At 46.1% G+C, this 14,456-nt stretch overlaps 1 protein-coding gene across 1 annotated transcript; it reads left to right on the top strand.

The window, feature by feature from the left end:
* Positions 1–1,686: 1,686 nt before the first annotated feature.
* On the top strand, positions 1,687–14,165 carry LOC138724827 (ovocalyxin-32-like). The gene is made up of 6 exons (XM_069865155.1): positions 1,687–1,914; positions 9,800–9,862; positions 10,455–10,629; positions 11,538–11,674; positions 12,486–12,548; positions 12,638–14,165. The coding sequence occupies exons 1-6, from the start codon at positions 1,702–1,704 to the stop codon at positions 12,794–12,796; spliced, it is 810 nt and encodes a 269-aa protein (XP_069721256.1). The 5' UTR covers positions 1,687–1,701; the 3' UTR covers positions 12,797–14,165.
* Positions 14,166–14,456: the final 291 nt, after the last annotated feature.

Consider the following 14,456-nt stretch of genomic DNA (forward strand, 5'->3'; position numbering starts at 1 on the left):
GGCTGCCCAGGGCAGTGGTGGAGTCACCAATCCCAGAGACGTTAAAAAAAAAACCATGTAGCCATGGCACTTTGGGACATGGTTTTGTAGGCAGGATGGTGTTGGTCTAATGATTGGACTGGATGATCTTGGAGGTCTTTTCCTTAGAGGTTCTATGATTCTGTGACTCCATGAAAGACAGTTTGGTTCTTCTTTGATGTCCCAGCCCAGGAGCATGCTGCAACACACATGCAGAAACATAAAACCAGATTCCCAGCTTCACGCGCTAATTCCCATCTGCTGGAATGATAATAGGTCATTCAAAACCCAGCATTTTTAATGCAGGACGTACTGTATTTTTTCACATTTTACCATATTCAGTCTTTCTGAAAGAGATAGTTCCAGCAGCAATGAGGCAGCGAGCCCACCGGTGTCCTAAAAAGTCATTTTGAGGGAATCTGGCCACCGAGCTGCTCTCACATCACCTGGGTGAGGGTGTTGGGTGTTGTCTGAGGGGAGGTGGGGGTCGCTGACTGCTGCCCCCTGATCTAGTGGGATGTCCCTGCCCATAGCAAGGGGTTGGAACTGGATGATCTTTAAGGTCCCTTCCAACGCAAACCATTCTATGGTTCTATGTTTTATGATCTTCCTCACAGTTGAACTTTTCAAGTCTCTCTCTTGCACATGTTCTTAGACTCCTTGGGCACCTCTTCAAGGTTGCATCTTGTCCTAGCTGGTTCTTCTTTCTGTTATCATCGCACTGCTCCTTGTTATCTGTCTCAATTAGACGTAGCTACATTCTTTCCCATTCTTTCTACCTGCGTCCTTTCAAAAATCTCTTATTTAAGCTTATCATCCAGGCACAGGTGAGTTGTTATTCAAGCTAACCCTATATTTTTGTTCTAAAATCACAAAAATGCTACATGACCTTCAAAGATATCACAGGTTAGCAACTTGTAACAAATATAGTGGGATGTCACTGCCCATGGCAGGAGCGTTGGAACTAGTGATCTTTAAGGTCCCTTCGAACCCAAGCTAGTGTATGATTTTATGATACTATGACTCTGATTTCTTCCTTCGCCCCTCATTCAACCCTGGCTCCCTTGGAGCCCCCCGGGCTGGTGTGGGGAGGAGGGAGGGATGCGGGGAGGAGGGAGAGGGATGCGGGGCAGGGAGGGGGATGCGGGGCAGGGAGGGGGATGTGGAGTGAAGGGAGGGGGATGCGGGGAGGAGGGAGAGGGATGCGGGGAGGAGGGAGAGGGATGCGGGGAGGAGGGAGAGGGATGCAGGACGAAGGGAGGGGGATGCAGGACGAAGGGAGGGGGATGCGGGACGAAGGGGGGGGATGCGGGACGAAGGGGGGGGATGCGGGACGAAGGGGGGGGATGCGGGACGAAGGGGGGGGATGCGGGGAGGAGGGAGGGGGATGCGGGGAGGAGGGAGAGAGATGCGGGGAGGAGGGAGAGGGACGTCGGGAGGAGGGAGGGATGCGGGGCAGGGAGAGGGATGCGGGGAGGAGGGAGAGGGATGCGAGGAGGAGGGAGAGGGATGCGGGGCAGGGAGAGGGACGTCGGGGGGAGGGAGGGATGCGGGGCAGGGAGAGGGATGCAGGGAGGAGGGAGGGATGCGGGGCAGGGGTTCCCCGCAGCGGGCGGGCCGCTCTCGCCGCTATTTAAGGCGGCCCCGCTCCCTGCCCGCCGCACAGCGCCGCCTCCCAGCACCATGCCGGGGCTCCGCGCCTTCCTCCTCCTCCTCGCCCCCCTCCTCCTGGAGGTGCCGGGGCCCGCGGGGGCGCAGCGGGACCCCCTCCCCATCCCCATCGCCACCCCCGGCGGGCGGCGGGCGGCCGCGGCGGCGCTGCAGCAGCGCAACTTCCAGAGAGCCGAGCCCGCAGCCCTCAGGGCGCTCGGGCAGCTCCGCAAGGCGAGCAGCAAGGTACGGGGGGATGGAGAGAGCGGGGGAGCAAGGGGGGGGACGGGGAGAAGGGGGCATCGAGGTGGGGGGGGGAGAAGAGGGGCAGCAAGGTAGGGGGAGAAGGAATGGGGGGGTAGAGAGGGGGGAGAACGCGAGTGATGGAGAGAATGGGGGGCAGTCAGGTATGGGGGCAGCAAGGTGGGGGGAGAGAAAGAAGGGGGGTAAGAGGGGGAGAGTGGGAGGGGAAGGGGAAGAATGGGGGTCAGCAAGGTAAGGGGAGAAGGAATGGGGAGGTAAAGAGGGGGGAGAACGCGAGTGATGGAGAGGATGGGGGGCAGTCAGGTGGGGAGGAGAAGAGGAGCAGGTGGTGGAGAGAATGGGGGCAGAGCAAGGTGGGGGGAGAGAAAGAGTGGGGGGTAAGAAGGGGAGAGTGGGAGGGGAAGGGGAAGAATGGGGGTCAGCAAGGTGGGGGGAAGAAAGAATAGGGAGGTAAAGAGGGGGGAGAACGCGAGTGATGGAGAGAATGGGGGGCAGTAAGGTGGGAGGAGAGAAAGAATGGGGGGTAAGAGGGGGAGAATGGGGGGGAAGGGGGGAGAATGGGAGGCAGCAAGGTGGGGGGGAGAAAGAATGGGGGGCAGCAAGGTAGGGGGTGGAGAGAACCGGGGCAGCAAGGTGGGGGGACGGAGAGAAAGGGGCATCGAGGTGGGGGGGAGAAGGGGGGCAGCAAGGTAAGGGGGAGAAGGAATGGGGAGGTAAAGAGGGGGGAGAATGCAAGTGATGGAGAGAATGGGGGGCAGTCAGGTATGGGGGGCAGCAAGGTGGGGGTAAGAGAGGGAGAATGGGGGGCAAGAGAGGGCGAATAGGAGGGGAAGGTGGGGAGAATGGGGGGCAGCAAGGTAGGAGGTGGAGAGAATGGGGGTAGCAAGGTCGGGGGATGGAGAGAAGGGGGCATCGAGGTAGGGGGGGAGAAGAGGGGCAGCAAGGTAAGGGGAGAGAAGGAATGGGGAAGTAAAGGGGGGGAGAACATGAGTGATGGAGAGAATGGGGGGTAGCAAGGTGGGGGGAGAGAAAGAATGGGGCTAAGAGGGGGAGAATGGGGGATAAGAGGGGGAGAATAGGAGGGGAAGGGGGGAGAATGGGGGGCAGCAAGGTGGGGGGGAGAAAGAATGGGGGGCAGCAAGATAGGGGGTGGAGAGAACTGGGGCAGCAAGGTGGGGGGATGGAGAGAAAGGGGGCATCGAGGTGGGGGGGAGAAGGGGGGCAGCAAGGTAGGGGGGAGAAGGAATGGGGAGGTAAAGAGGGGGGAGAATGCAAGTGATGGAGAGAATGGGGGGCAGTAAGGTATGGGGGGCAGCAAGGTGGGGGGAGAGAAAGAATGGGGAGCAAAGGGGGGGATAATGGGAGGGATAGAGAGAATGGGGGCAGCAAGGTAGTGGGGAGATTGAGGGGATGCAGAGAATGGGGGGACAGCAAGGTGGGGAGGATGGAGAAAATGGGGGAAGCAAGGTAGGGGGGAGAAGAGGGCACGGGGTGGAGAGAATGGGGGTCAGCAAGGTGGGGGGAAGAGGGAATGGGAGGATAGAGAGAATGAGGGGGCAGGTGGGGTGAGGGGGGGCAGCAAGGTAAGGGATGAGAAAGAATGGGAGGGTGGAGAGAATGGGGGGCAGCAAGGTGCAGGGGGCTGGTGGAGGCATCAAGGGAGAGAGGGTGCAATGGGGGGGAAGGGGGGCACAGGCTTCGCAGTGAGGCTGAGAAAAGCATCCTTATTTTTATTATTGCTACTACTAGTAGTATATAAAGTGGTAGTAGTATATAAGAGGTGCTAAGGGGCATGGGTTAGTGTTTGATAGGAATGGTTGGACTCGATGATCCGGTGGGTCTCTTCCAACCTGGTTATTCTATGATTCTATGAAATTACATTAAAAAATATATAGACCTGTATAATTTAGTGTATAAAATTAATTTATTATATAAAAGTAATTTTATTATGTAATTTTAATAATATATTTATTTAATAATAGATGTATTATATGAAATTATATAAAATTGATGTCACTATATAAATTTAATAACATATTTATTTGATAATAAATATATTCATTGTTTAATAACAAATATAATAAATGTATTATGTGAAATTTATCTAGTATGTAAAATTAATTATACGAAAGTAGTATACAATTAATTTATTAAATAAAATTAATTTAATGTATAATTAATTTATTTATCGTATAGATTTCGTTCCATAATTCCTTATATAAATTATTATGGAAATCGTCACTTATATGCGTTACCATTATATAATTAATTATTCTTCTTGTTGTTATTAATTATATAAAATTATCCCTTATATAGTTAAGATTATTATAGGAAATTAGATAAATTTTATTCTATAAATTCTTGCATAAATTATTGTACAAATTATTACTTATTATATATGTTATCATTATATAATTGATTATTGTTGTTATTATTGTTGTTATTCATTATATAAAATTATTCTTCATATTTAAAATTATTCATTATATAAAATTTTGGGGGGGTTAATAAATTCTTATATAAAACATTATGCAAATTAATAGCTATTATATTATGAGTAGTATATAAATAATCATGGTTGTTGATACTGTGCCCTCAGGGCACTGCTGTCCCACTGCCCCTTCCTCAGGAGGCTCAGGGCACCCAGTTTCCCTCAGGAGGAGAGTGAGAATCCATCTCAAAAGTTCATTTACTTACGTGGGACTTAAATATCCCCCAAGGTCAAGGTTGCTCCGAGCGCCCCAACCTAGAATCAAAAGGAGCAAAGCACAGATGAGGGGAAGAGCAAATTGAAGCACGCGGCAGCACAGGATGGGGAGAAAACAGTTTGATAAGTAAATGTTTTCCACAGAACCACTTCTGGAGCAACCATCAGCTTTGCGTGAGCAGGGATGACTTTGACTTTCTACCTCTTGAGACCAAGAGCTACAACTACAGGCGATGCAGGTCCCATCAGAAAATATGCCTTTATCTCCCAAAAGACTTGTTCACAGCCTGGAGAAGAGAAGGCTCCAAGGAGACCTTAGAGTGACCTTCCAGTACCTGAAGGGGCTACAAGAAAGCTGGGGAGGGACTGTTCACAAAGGCTTGGAGTGATGGGATGAGGGGCAATGGGGATAAACTGGAGAGGGGCAGATTTAGACTGGACACAAGGAGGAATTTCTTCGCTATGAGGGTGGGGAGGCACTGGAACAGCTTGTCCAGAGAAGCTGTGGCTGCCCCGTCCCTGGAGATGTTCAAGGCCAGGTTGGATGGGGCTTGGAGCCCCTGATCCAGTGGGAGGTGTCCCTGCCCATGGCAGGGGGGTTGGAACTGGATGGGTTTTGAGGTCCCTTCCAATCCAACCTGTTCTATGATTCTATGATAAAAGAGGCACAAGTGTTTGTATAAGAACAACACCACGGCCTCTGGGAGCAGCACAGGGTGCTGGGAGCAGGGCTCTAGTCTAGTCAAGAGAGAGAATAGAAGGAAGGGGTTGCTGCAGATCCTCTTCCCAACCTCCATGTAACTGAATATTTGTGAGAATTCCGGTTGCGAGAAGAGATTTTCTTCTACCCACTATCAACCACCTGCCTTTTAACATAGGAAAGAAAATAACTGGTTCATTATAGAGAAGTGAAATGCCTCATTCGTTTCTCACAGTACTGGTGCTGCTCACTATAAACCCTTTCTGCAGTTTATATCCCATTTTTCTTTGCATACTCTGAGAAACCAAGGGGAGAAATGTACCAGACATGGTCACTTCCTTCTTTCCTGTCCTCCACTGTAAAAAAATGAAAAGAATTTCCTGGAAGGAATGTGTTATATTATGTGGATGCAAGAGACAGAAATGTTGAGGCTGGGGGTGGGGGGGGCACATTTTTTGCTTGATTGGGTTTTGTTTTTTTAATATTTTTAAGGCAACTAGTCTCCTGTTGGTTAGTATATTACTGGATCTATTAAAAATAGGATAATTTTATCATGGCATTTAATCATAAGCATTGTATTTTAGAACTAACATCATTAGCCCACTGGCCAGTGAAACTGGTAATTAGAAACAGGACTGGAGACAGTCACCAGGACAGTCAGAGGTGAAGGATTGTTCAGGTTCGTGTAAAAAGAGATTTCTGTGCTTTTCTCTCCTAGCAACAAATATCAGAGCTATGCCAAACATAATAATACCTACTGTGCCATTGGCTGCACTTTTCTTTTTGTTGTCCCTTCTCTTTCACGAGGGTTTTTTCTTAACTTAAGTGAGTATCTCCGAGGAAACAGCAGCACGCATCTCATGGAATTGACAGCTGCACTTTAAAACACAGTTTTAAGAAGAGAAGCATTCGTGTGTGCCCACTGAAGGTCCTAGAATTTAAGAGAAAAACTTTCAAAACATGGAAAAAGGAGTCTCCCATACCAAGGTGTCCTGGGAAGTGTGACTGAGCAGTAGGTAGGGGGCCAGGAGATGAAGTCTAAAGGTGAAGCTAGGTAATCTTGTGGGTAAGCTGCAATGTTTGCTTAAGCAGGACTACAAAAAAAAGCAATTTTACAGATGGAGGTTTTTGTTCACAAGCTCATCTTGACACAAAGCAGTGTAATGTCAGAACTGTGGTCCTAATATTAGAAGTCAGTTGAAAGATTTCTACTTTTTCTAACAGTCAGGACCCTGCGTTCGGGTGGGGTAAACAAAATCAGTAGCAGGTAAATTGTCTAGGGAAAGTCAGATACAGAGAGGTGAGAAAAGAGCCACCTCTGCTGGCTTTTTGCTCCTGCCTGGGGCAGCCCAGGAGCTCACCTGGCTGCTTGTGGAGCAGCAGGTGTCTCCAGCACCTCCAGAGGCCACAGGTCACCTGAGCCAGGTTGCAGGGACCCCCCAAGGCAAGACCCCGAGGGAACCTTCTCTTGCTGCTTTTGCAGTGCCAGCTTCTCCGTGCTTGGCGATCAGGTTGGCCCTTTTATCCAGGAACCTAAAACTGGTCTCAGGGAAGAAATCCTGGTGGGGAAAAACATGGGAGAGGAGAGAGAAACCTGTAGCAATGGGTGGGAGAGGGGTCACCCCTTTCCATGCCAGTGTGGAGACAGAGCAGCGTAAACCAATTGCGAAACCACCTCCTTTGGGACCTGGAATGAACTGCTCTTAAATTGCTCTTCTGGCCATTAGAACACTAAAAATCTGTCAAGAAAGTTATATTAATTTTCAGCCCGGAAATAAAAAAATTCCGTGACCCAGATATTCAGTGGAAAAATGAATTACTCACTTGTTTTCTTCTCTTCTGGACACTTCTATCTTTGGCTGCTTTCAGCCAGCCATCGTTGTGTGATGTCAAATAGTCCTGAGCTCTTCTTTAACTCACACAATGTGAGGGTTTACAGCGATGCGTTTTGGGATGACAGTAGAAAACAGTAGTAGAAATAAAAGTGATGGGTTTCTTTGAAACTAGAAATACTTCTGTCAAAATTATTTCATGCCAAACGTACCTTCTCACTCTCCCTGGTGGGATCAAAGAAATCCTCTGGTGCACGTATCCAGAGTGGGTGTATTTGTTAGCTGTGCAGCACCACCTGTCAGCTTTCTAAGCGAGCAGCACTGCTCACCGTGGAGTTGTTGCAAATTCTAAAGAGAGAATATTTACTTCAAAAACCACATAAGCATAGGATTATGTATTCTTTTTAAAGCGAGTATTTACCAAATTGTAAAGTGATGAAGATTTTCTACAGCCTTCTAATAAGAATCAGAGACTGAATAATTAGTTTATAAAAAGTACCGATAGATTTTCTTCATAAGTGCTCAATAGCAAGCAAATGCAATGAAACTGCTGAGATATTTAGTCTGAATCGGATTATTATTCTCAAAGTTATCACAGCTATAAAAATGATGTTTTCTTTAGCAGACAAAACACCAACACGAGCAAACAATAATGGAAGAGCAGTTGCACATATTTTAAATGACTGAATACACTGGACAGAAAAGATCCAGCTTAACAATGAGTTTTCCTCTATTAACAACTTTGTACTGTGGCCTTTAAGGAAAAGGTTCAGCAGAAAACCCCATCTACTGTCATCAATTAAACCAGAGCCAAGTTTTTTCCTGCTGCAGAAGTGCCGTAGTCCAACTGACTCTATTTCAGGTTCTCTCATCTGTAGCACTGATGACAAGAAAAGGAATAATTCTCGGTCACTGTGCTTACAAAACACCCGTGCTCAAGCAAATGAATGAGAAAGAACAGAGAGAACTTTACAGAAGGCTTTACAATAATAAGAAACTGAGGCTTAACTGCAGTGATTATCCTGAGAGACTGGACCCTTCTTTCAGTGCCACAAAGTATTGAGTCTTTCGTAAAGCAGTTTCCTAGTTCTTAGCACTTTGCTCTGCTGAGTGTCTGCTCATGTCTTAATCTCAGTCATTTTGAGGACATTTTAGCCAGCGCACAAAACAGGGTCAGGAGAGGGGGGGTAACGAGGAGGCAGAAAAGAGATTATGTCTGAACTCATCCTCTGATTCCTCCATCCTCTTCATGGTGTCAGCTGGGTGCAGCTCCAGCCTCGCCTCATTTTGAAGCTTCAAGATGGGATCTCATAAAAGTAGAGCCAGTGACTAAACCAATTTGCCCTCTTATCTGCAGCGTGTTGCTCCGTGTGTGTACTAAAGGCAGGTGCTGGGCTGATGGCCTTGCCCTGGGAATTCAGCTCTGTCATTATTCTTCTAACGGCTTCCTGGGAGAAAGTATGAGGGGAACCACAGAGACCCAGGTCTAGATAAGTAAAACACGTGCACATTTGCTCTGAGTTCTTATCTTCAAAGTTGTGCCGACAGCCAGAATTCCCCCCTGTTTATCTGAAGAGCATTGTATTTAAAAAACAAATAAGACCTGACTTAAACGTCCACTTTAAGAGACAGCTGGATTCCCCAGTCATGTTTTCTACAGACTATCTCACACATGCCTCTCTGTAAGAGAGCACCAGCAGCAAATAGAAGCAAGAAGAGGTTTATGAGAAGAGAAAATATATGCAAAAGGAACAAACTTTCAAACGCAGAGGTGACCTGGCTTGTATATCATAAAGCTTGTCTAATAGATCACAGTATAGCATACAAAAAGACTTATTTTATTCCATTTTCTTCTGACTGATTTAACCAAAGGAAAGCCTTGGAAATGTACCAAACAGCTAAATGACACAAAATGTCATTTTACAAGCGATTGGTTGAATAGATGTAACGTTTTCCACACTCTTTGTTACTTGGACTCCCCCCTCAAAAATACATACAGACCTTTCAAAAGTAGATGTTAACATTACAAGAGAAAATAAGAGCCTGACTAATGAAGTAAAGAGCAGATTATTCAAATACTCTTTATCAGGCTCTGCTCTTACACTAGTAAATGAATCATTGATCTTCTTTCAGGGTAATTACTATTTTTCATGGCCAACATTAAAAGCTAGTTTCAGCATGTTTGCGGCCAGGACAGTCTGTGATACCCAACACAACGTGTTAACTAAACCATATTCGAGGACACTCTGATAGCCTGAGCAAAAAAAAAAAAAGCCTCTTCTGAAGGTGAACACTGACTTGTGATTATTTCTGAAGTTGCTCACTGTCAACCTGTCTGTGAAGGACTCTGAGCTGCATTTTTCTGCTTGCATTATCTCTGTGAGGAAAGAGATAACACCTCAACCAGCCCTTAATATAAGGGTTATTTATTGTTGTCATTAAGACCCATGGTGTGTGCTGTTAGGATCATCTCAGCATCTCTCATGAGACCTGTTTTCTGATGCTACAGGGCCGTGAGGTAGCCACGATGCCCTTATTTTCCCTCCTCAGTGCTCACAGCAGCACGTCAGCGAGCTACAGTACGTAAGGCTGTAGTTACACTGATGGCTGAATCCTTCTCTCTTCCAGGTCATCCCAGGCTCTGGCCACAAGTACTACCTGCAGTTCACAACTGAAGACTACAAAAGCGGGGTGAGTTTATGGTCCTCTCAGTTCCTCCTGACAGCGTGTGCGAAGTGAACTTCAACATCTCCAAAACAGGCTGCATTTAAGTGCTATCGTGAATGGATCCTTCACAATAGAAAGACCTTTATACATCTACCTGTGTGTCCAGCACGGGGCACGGTTTGCTCTTAGCATTACCTGATCTGTCCTCTGCCTCCACCAGAGTCCATGGTCCAAGCACTGTAGCCACCTGCAAATGTGTGTGTATTGTTTCAAAGCTGAAGTACCATACAATTAAATTCCCTGTTATCCATTTATGTTATTTCCAGAAAACTCTCAAACCTATTTCCAAGATGACTTAGTGCAATTCTGCTACACGTTAATTAAAACCTGCTGTTAAATCACTTTAGCCTCATGGTTTTAACCTATTTATTTTCCTGGAAAAAAAATTATATCCATGGAAAGCCTTTCCGGACCTCTGTACAATTTCATACAAAGCATCTGATAAAGATATGTGCCTGCTCCACATGTTAATACCATGAGCTTTTGAAGAATGTGTAAATAAATGGGTAAATAAAACCATGATTGAAGACAACGGTTTTAAATTCTACCTTTACAGGAAAATGCTGGGAGCTGCCTTGCTACAGTGTTGTATCTGAAGAAGAAGACTCCACCTGTTGTCAATATCAAGTGCACAGAAACAAAAGACCAGAAGAAAATCCAAGAAGAGGACAACAGACTTTACCAAAAACTTAGGCACCAAACCAAACCAATAATGGCAAACAATATTCCAGGTATAGCCCTCCAAGTAATCAATTTTATTTCATTTTATCTCAAAGAGGCCAGGCATTTCTAAGAACACAAGCAAATGTATCTGCATTTTAACAAGTAGATACGTATACGTACAGTATCACCCTAAAACTGTGGAGCTAACTATCAAAACAACTCCATCTTGCCAGTGGTTCTCATGGAAAGAGAAACCTGCTGTGTTTTAGCTACAATGGCAGTCAATACAACGTCATGAAGGTGTTTTGAGTTTAAAAACAAGCTTATGCAACTTTATATTCCAGTAAAGGAAAAATGTCCTTGAGTACTACCAACTGCCTTAGCCCACACACCTTCCCCAGCTGCAGGTGAAAATTCACAAGGAGTGACTAACAGAATTTTTCCATCCTGCAAACAGAACATCCTGCTCCCATTTTAGCTCCTGGCTAAGTAAGGACTTCCATTAAGTAAGAAATTCTTCATGATGAGGTTGGCGAGGCCCTGGCCCAGGTTGCCCAGGGAAGCTGTAGCTGCCCCATCCCTGGGGGTGTTCAAGGCCAGGCTGGATGGGGCTTGGGCACCTGATCTGGTGGGGGGTGTCCCTCCCCGTGGCAGGAGGGTTGGAACTGGATGGGCTTAAAGTCCCTTCCAACCCAAACTATTCTATGATTATTGCGGATACTGGGTTTCTCACCTTCTTGTGGGGACCCTGCGAATCGTATCTCCTGGCAATTTTAGTTCAGTCATGCTTTTATGCTTCTGCTGTGGCTCCAGGTTTAGCATCATTCTCCTCCCTGCTCAAGATCCTAACACGTCTGAAGGAAGAGTGACTTGCAGGAAGAGTGCTTCGCCAGACAGGAGTGCTCTGTGGTTTATCCTTTTTCTGCTCAACAGCCAGAATTAATTATTTTTATACTACTCTCTTTCTCCCTTGCAGACAGCTATGGAAATATTGAACCTGCCCTGGAGCCAGTGTGGGCTTTGGCTGTTGCTGGCAGCAGTTACATAATGTGGGAAAAATCAACAGAGAACTTGGGTTACTCCATGGCACAAGTCAAGTCTGCGAAGCAGTGGGTAAGCGACGCGGAAATTACACGTCTGCGTTACAGAAGCGAAGAGTTTACCAGGCAGCGGGGAACTCGCACTCCGTAACGGTGATCCCCCCCAAAAAACCTCAGTGGCTTCTCCACACAACTAGCTCCACCTCTGGACAAGTGTATGATCCAGGTGTCAGTGGAAAAAAATTAGTCTTTCAGACAAAATTAGTTTTTTGTTGTTTTCATGAGCGGATCTGTTGGTTTCTGGGGGTTTAATCAGGAGATCTGAGCACATGGTCCTGCAGTTATCAGCCACATTTTATGTTGCCCCTGCTAGTCTCTGCCCTCCTCACGATGCTCAAGGGCAGCATCAGTCTCATACCTGGCAGGTGCTCTCTGGGAAGCACACCTCACACGTGCAGCATACGGAACAGGCATTCCCAAAGCTTTGTTTCCTGCAGTCAGCTGTGATCAATAGACAATGTTCACTTTTACTCCCTAGTTACTTAGAATTAGGTTTCTTTGAAGGAGAGATTAATAGTCGGGTAAGATTCTCACACGTATTAACTCCATTCATTAGCATCTGAGTCAGCCTAGATTCATGTCAGAGAACACTCAGACTGCAGAGCCATGCTACACTTGGCACCTTCAAAGTTTTTATGCACAAAGTGTTCCCAATTCCCCATCTCTCCACATACAAAATGTGTCTTACGCCCGCCAACAACCACAAGCCCTACTCACTTTGCTCTTTAGCAAGCTAAATGCAGTCAGGTAAATCAGAGCAGATGATAAATTCAACAATACAACTTGTGTTCTCAATCATTTTTTTCTCTTTGATCCACGTCCAGATAAGGAAAGATGATTTTATTGAGTTTGACTTCACTGTCCTACTCCACGAAATTCCAACACAGGTAAACATATGTGTATAATACCTGCTTTCATCACCAGAGACGTGGCGTAAAGATCATAAAAGATGTGTCTTTTTAATTCTGTTCTTCAGGAAATCATTTCATGTCACATGCGCCTCATTTGGCTTCCTGGTCACCCTCTGAATGTGAAATACTTCTGTGATTCAGAGAATCAAGGGCTTGAAGATGGATCTGGAATGGAATCTGGATCAGCCACTGGAATTTTACATGAAAGGCGAGAAAATTTTTAATTGAGATTGTCAGCTTGATTAAATGAGAAAATCCTTCTGTTAATAGACCTGTAGTTGGGATAATTTTTCTATACAAGTCGCACAACAGTGAATTTGAAGCTTTCACTACTCTGTTCTGTTCCAAAATTGATTCCTGTAATTTCTTAAACTGCAAGACTCATGTTCTGGAGTTCTACCTGAAAACTTTGCTACCACATATATACGCCGTACACACACACTGATTTTGTGTCACTAACTTCTGTTACTTAGAGTAACACAGCGTGTAAACAAAGTTAATATATTTGGGTAAAAATCTTGAGAAAAGTATTGATTTGTCACTGAGAAGTATTTGTCTGCTGATTTTTTTTTGAAATAGACACATGCTGTTTTTTAATCACATCTCCAATAAAACAAATAAAACAAATACCCAGCCGAGGCTGGGTTTTCTTTCACAATGCTGCTGTCTGACCCCAATTTTCCACCCTCTCCCAGTCTCTGGCTTTTAAAAAGACGTGGGCAAGCGTAGGCAGGGAAACGTCTTCCCGCAGGGCCCCAACGTCACCAGCAGTGGCGTGGCCCTCGTCCTGCTGACGCACTGCATTGCCCTAAGATAAAAACACGTTTCTTCTCTCCTATTTGTAAAGGCAACTCAGAAAATATTGATACAAGGAAAAGATGGTTTGTAGTCTCCCCGCAACCATCAGTGGTACAGAACACCACAGGGCAGCGTCTGCCAGCTGGGAATTGAGGCTGTCGCCTCTGTTTGCAGCACAGCTCTTGCCGTTTCCCCTTGAATGAGAACAGACCGACCCACAAAGCCAGGAGGGCTCTGTACGGATGCGTTTCCACACCTGGTTTTGGCAGGGGAACAGCTGCTGCCAGCATATCCCATCAAACAGTTCTGGTAGTGACTGCCATGCCTTGTACCCATCCAAAACACAATAGAGACCCCCTGTAGGGACAGGTTTTTGTCCTCTCCCACCAAACTCACAGCATACCCACTGTCTTGCCAAGCTTGGTTCTTGGAGGTTATGCCAAACTGTCTCAAGTTTGCTACTTTCCCCCACCATTAGCAAGATTTCTGACAGGTTAAATTATCTCCGTATCCCTAAGTGCACCTTCCTTAGTGAAAGAGGCAACAGTCCAGCCCTCTGGGATGGTTTTGTTCTTTATAACTCGTGGTGTATTGCACTATCATTGATCTATAATCAGTAACGATGACTAAGGTGAGCTGGAACTGAGGGCTGTTGAGGCTGGGTGATCTGTTCACCCCCCAGATGCAGGCATTTTAGACCCCTATATTAGTCTGATGTACTTTTACCAAGCAAGGCTTTTTATATCAGCGCATCATAGGCATTCCAATAAACACAGTGATGCAGCATTTCACATACTCGTGGTGTTTTCTTTTGTGCTGGTAAAACATTTCTCATCATCAAAAGCATGAAACCAGAGCTTATAATGGTGACATCTCTTAAAGAAATCGGTGATGAAAATATTTTGTTAGAATTAAAGCAAGAAAATAGTACAGATTTTGCACATTGGGGCTTTACATTATAGAATCATAGAATCATAGAATAACCAGGTTGGAAGAGACCCACCGGATCACCGAGTCCAACCATTCCTATCAAACACTAAACCGTGCCCCTTAGCACCTTGTCCACCCATGCCTTAAACCCCTCCA

The sequence above is a fragment of the Phaenicophaeus curvirostris genome, chromosome 10 (genome assembly GCF_032191515.1).
Source record: "Phaenicophaeus curvirostris isolate KB17595 chromosome 10, BPBGC_Pcur_1.0, whole genome shotgun sequence".
NCBI classification, from domain to species: domain Eukaryota; kingdom Metazoa; phylum Chordata; class Aves; order Cuculiformes; family Cuculidae; genus Phaenicophaeus; species Phaenicophaeus curvirostris.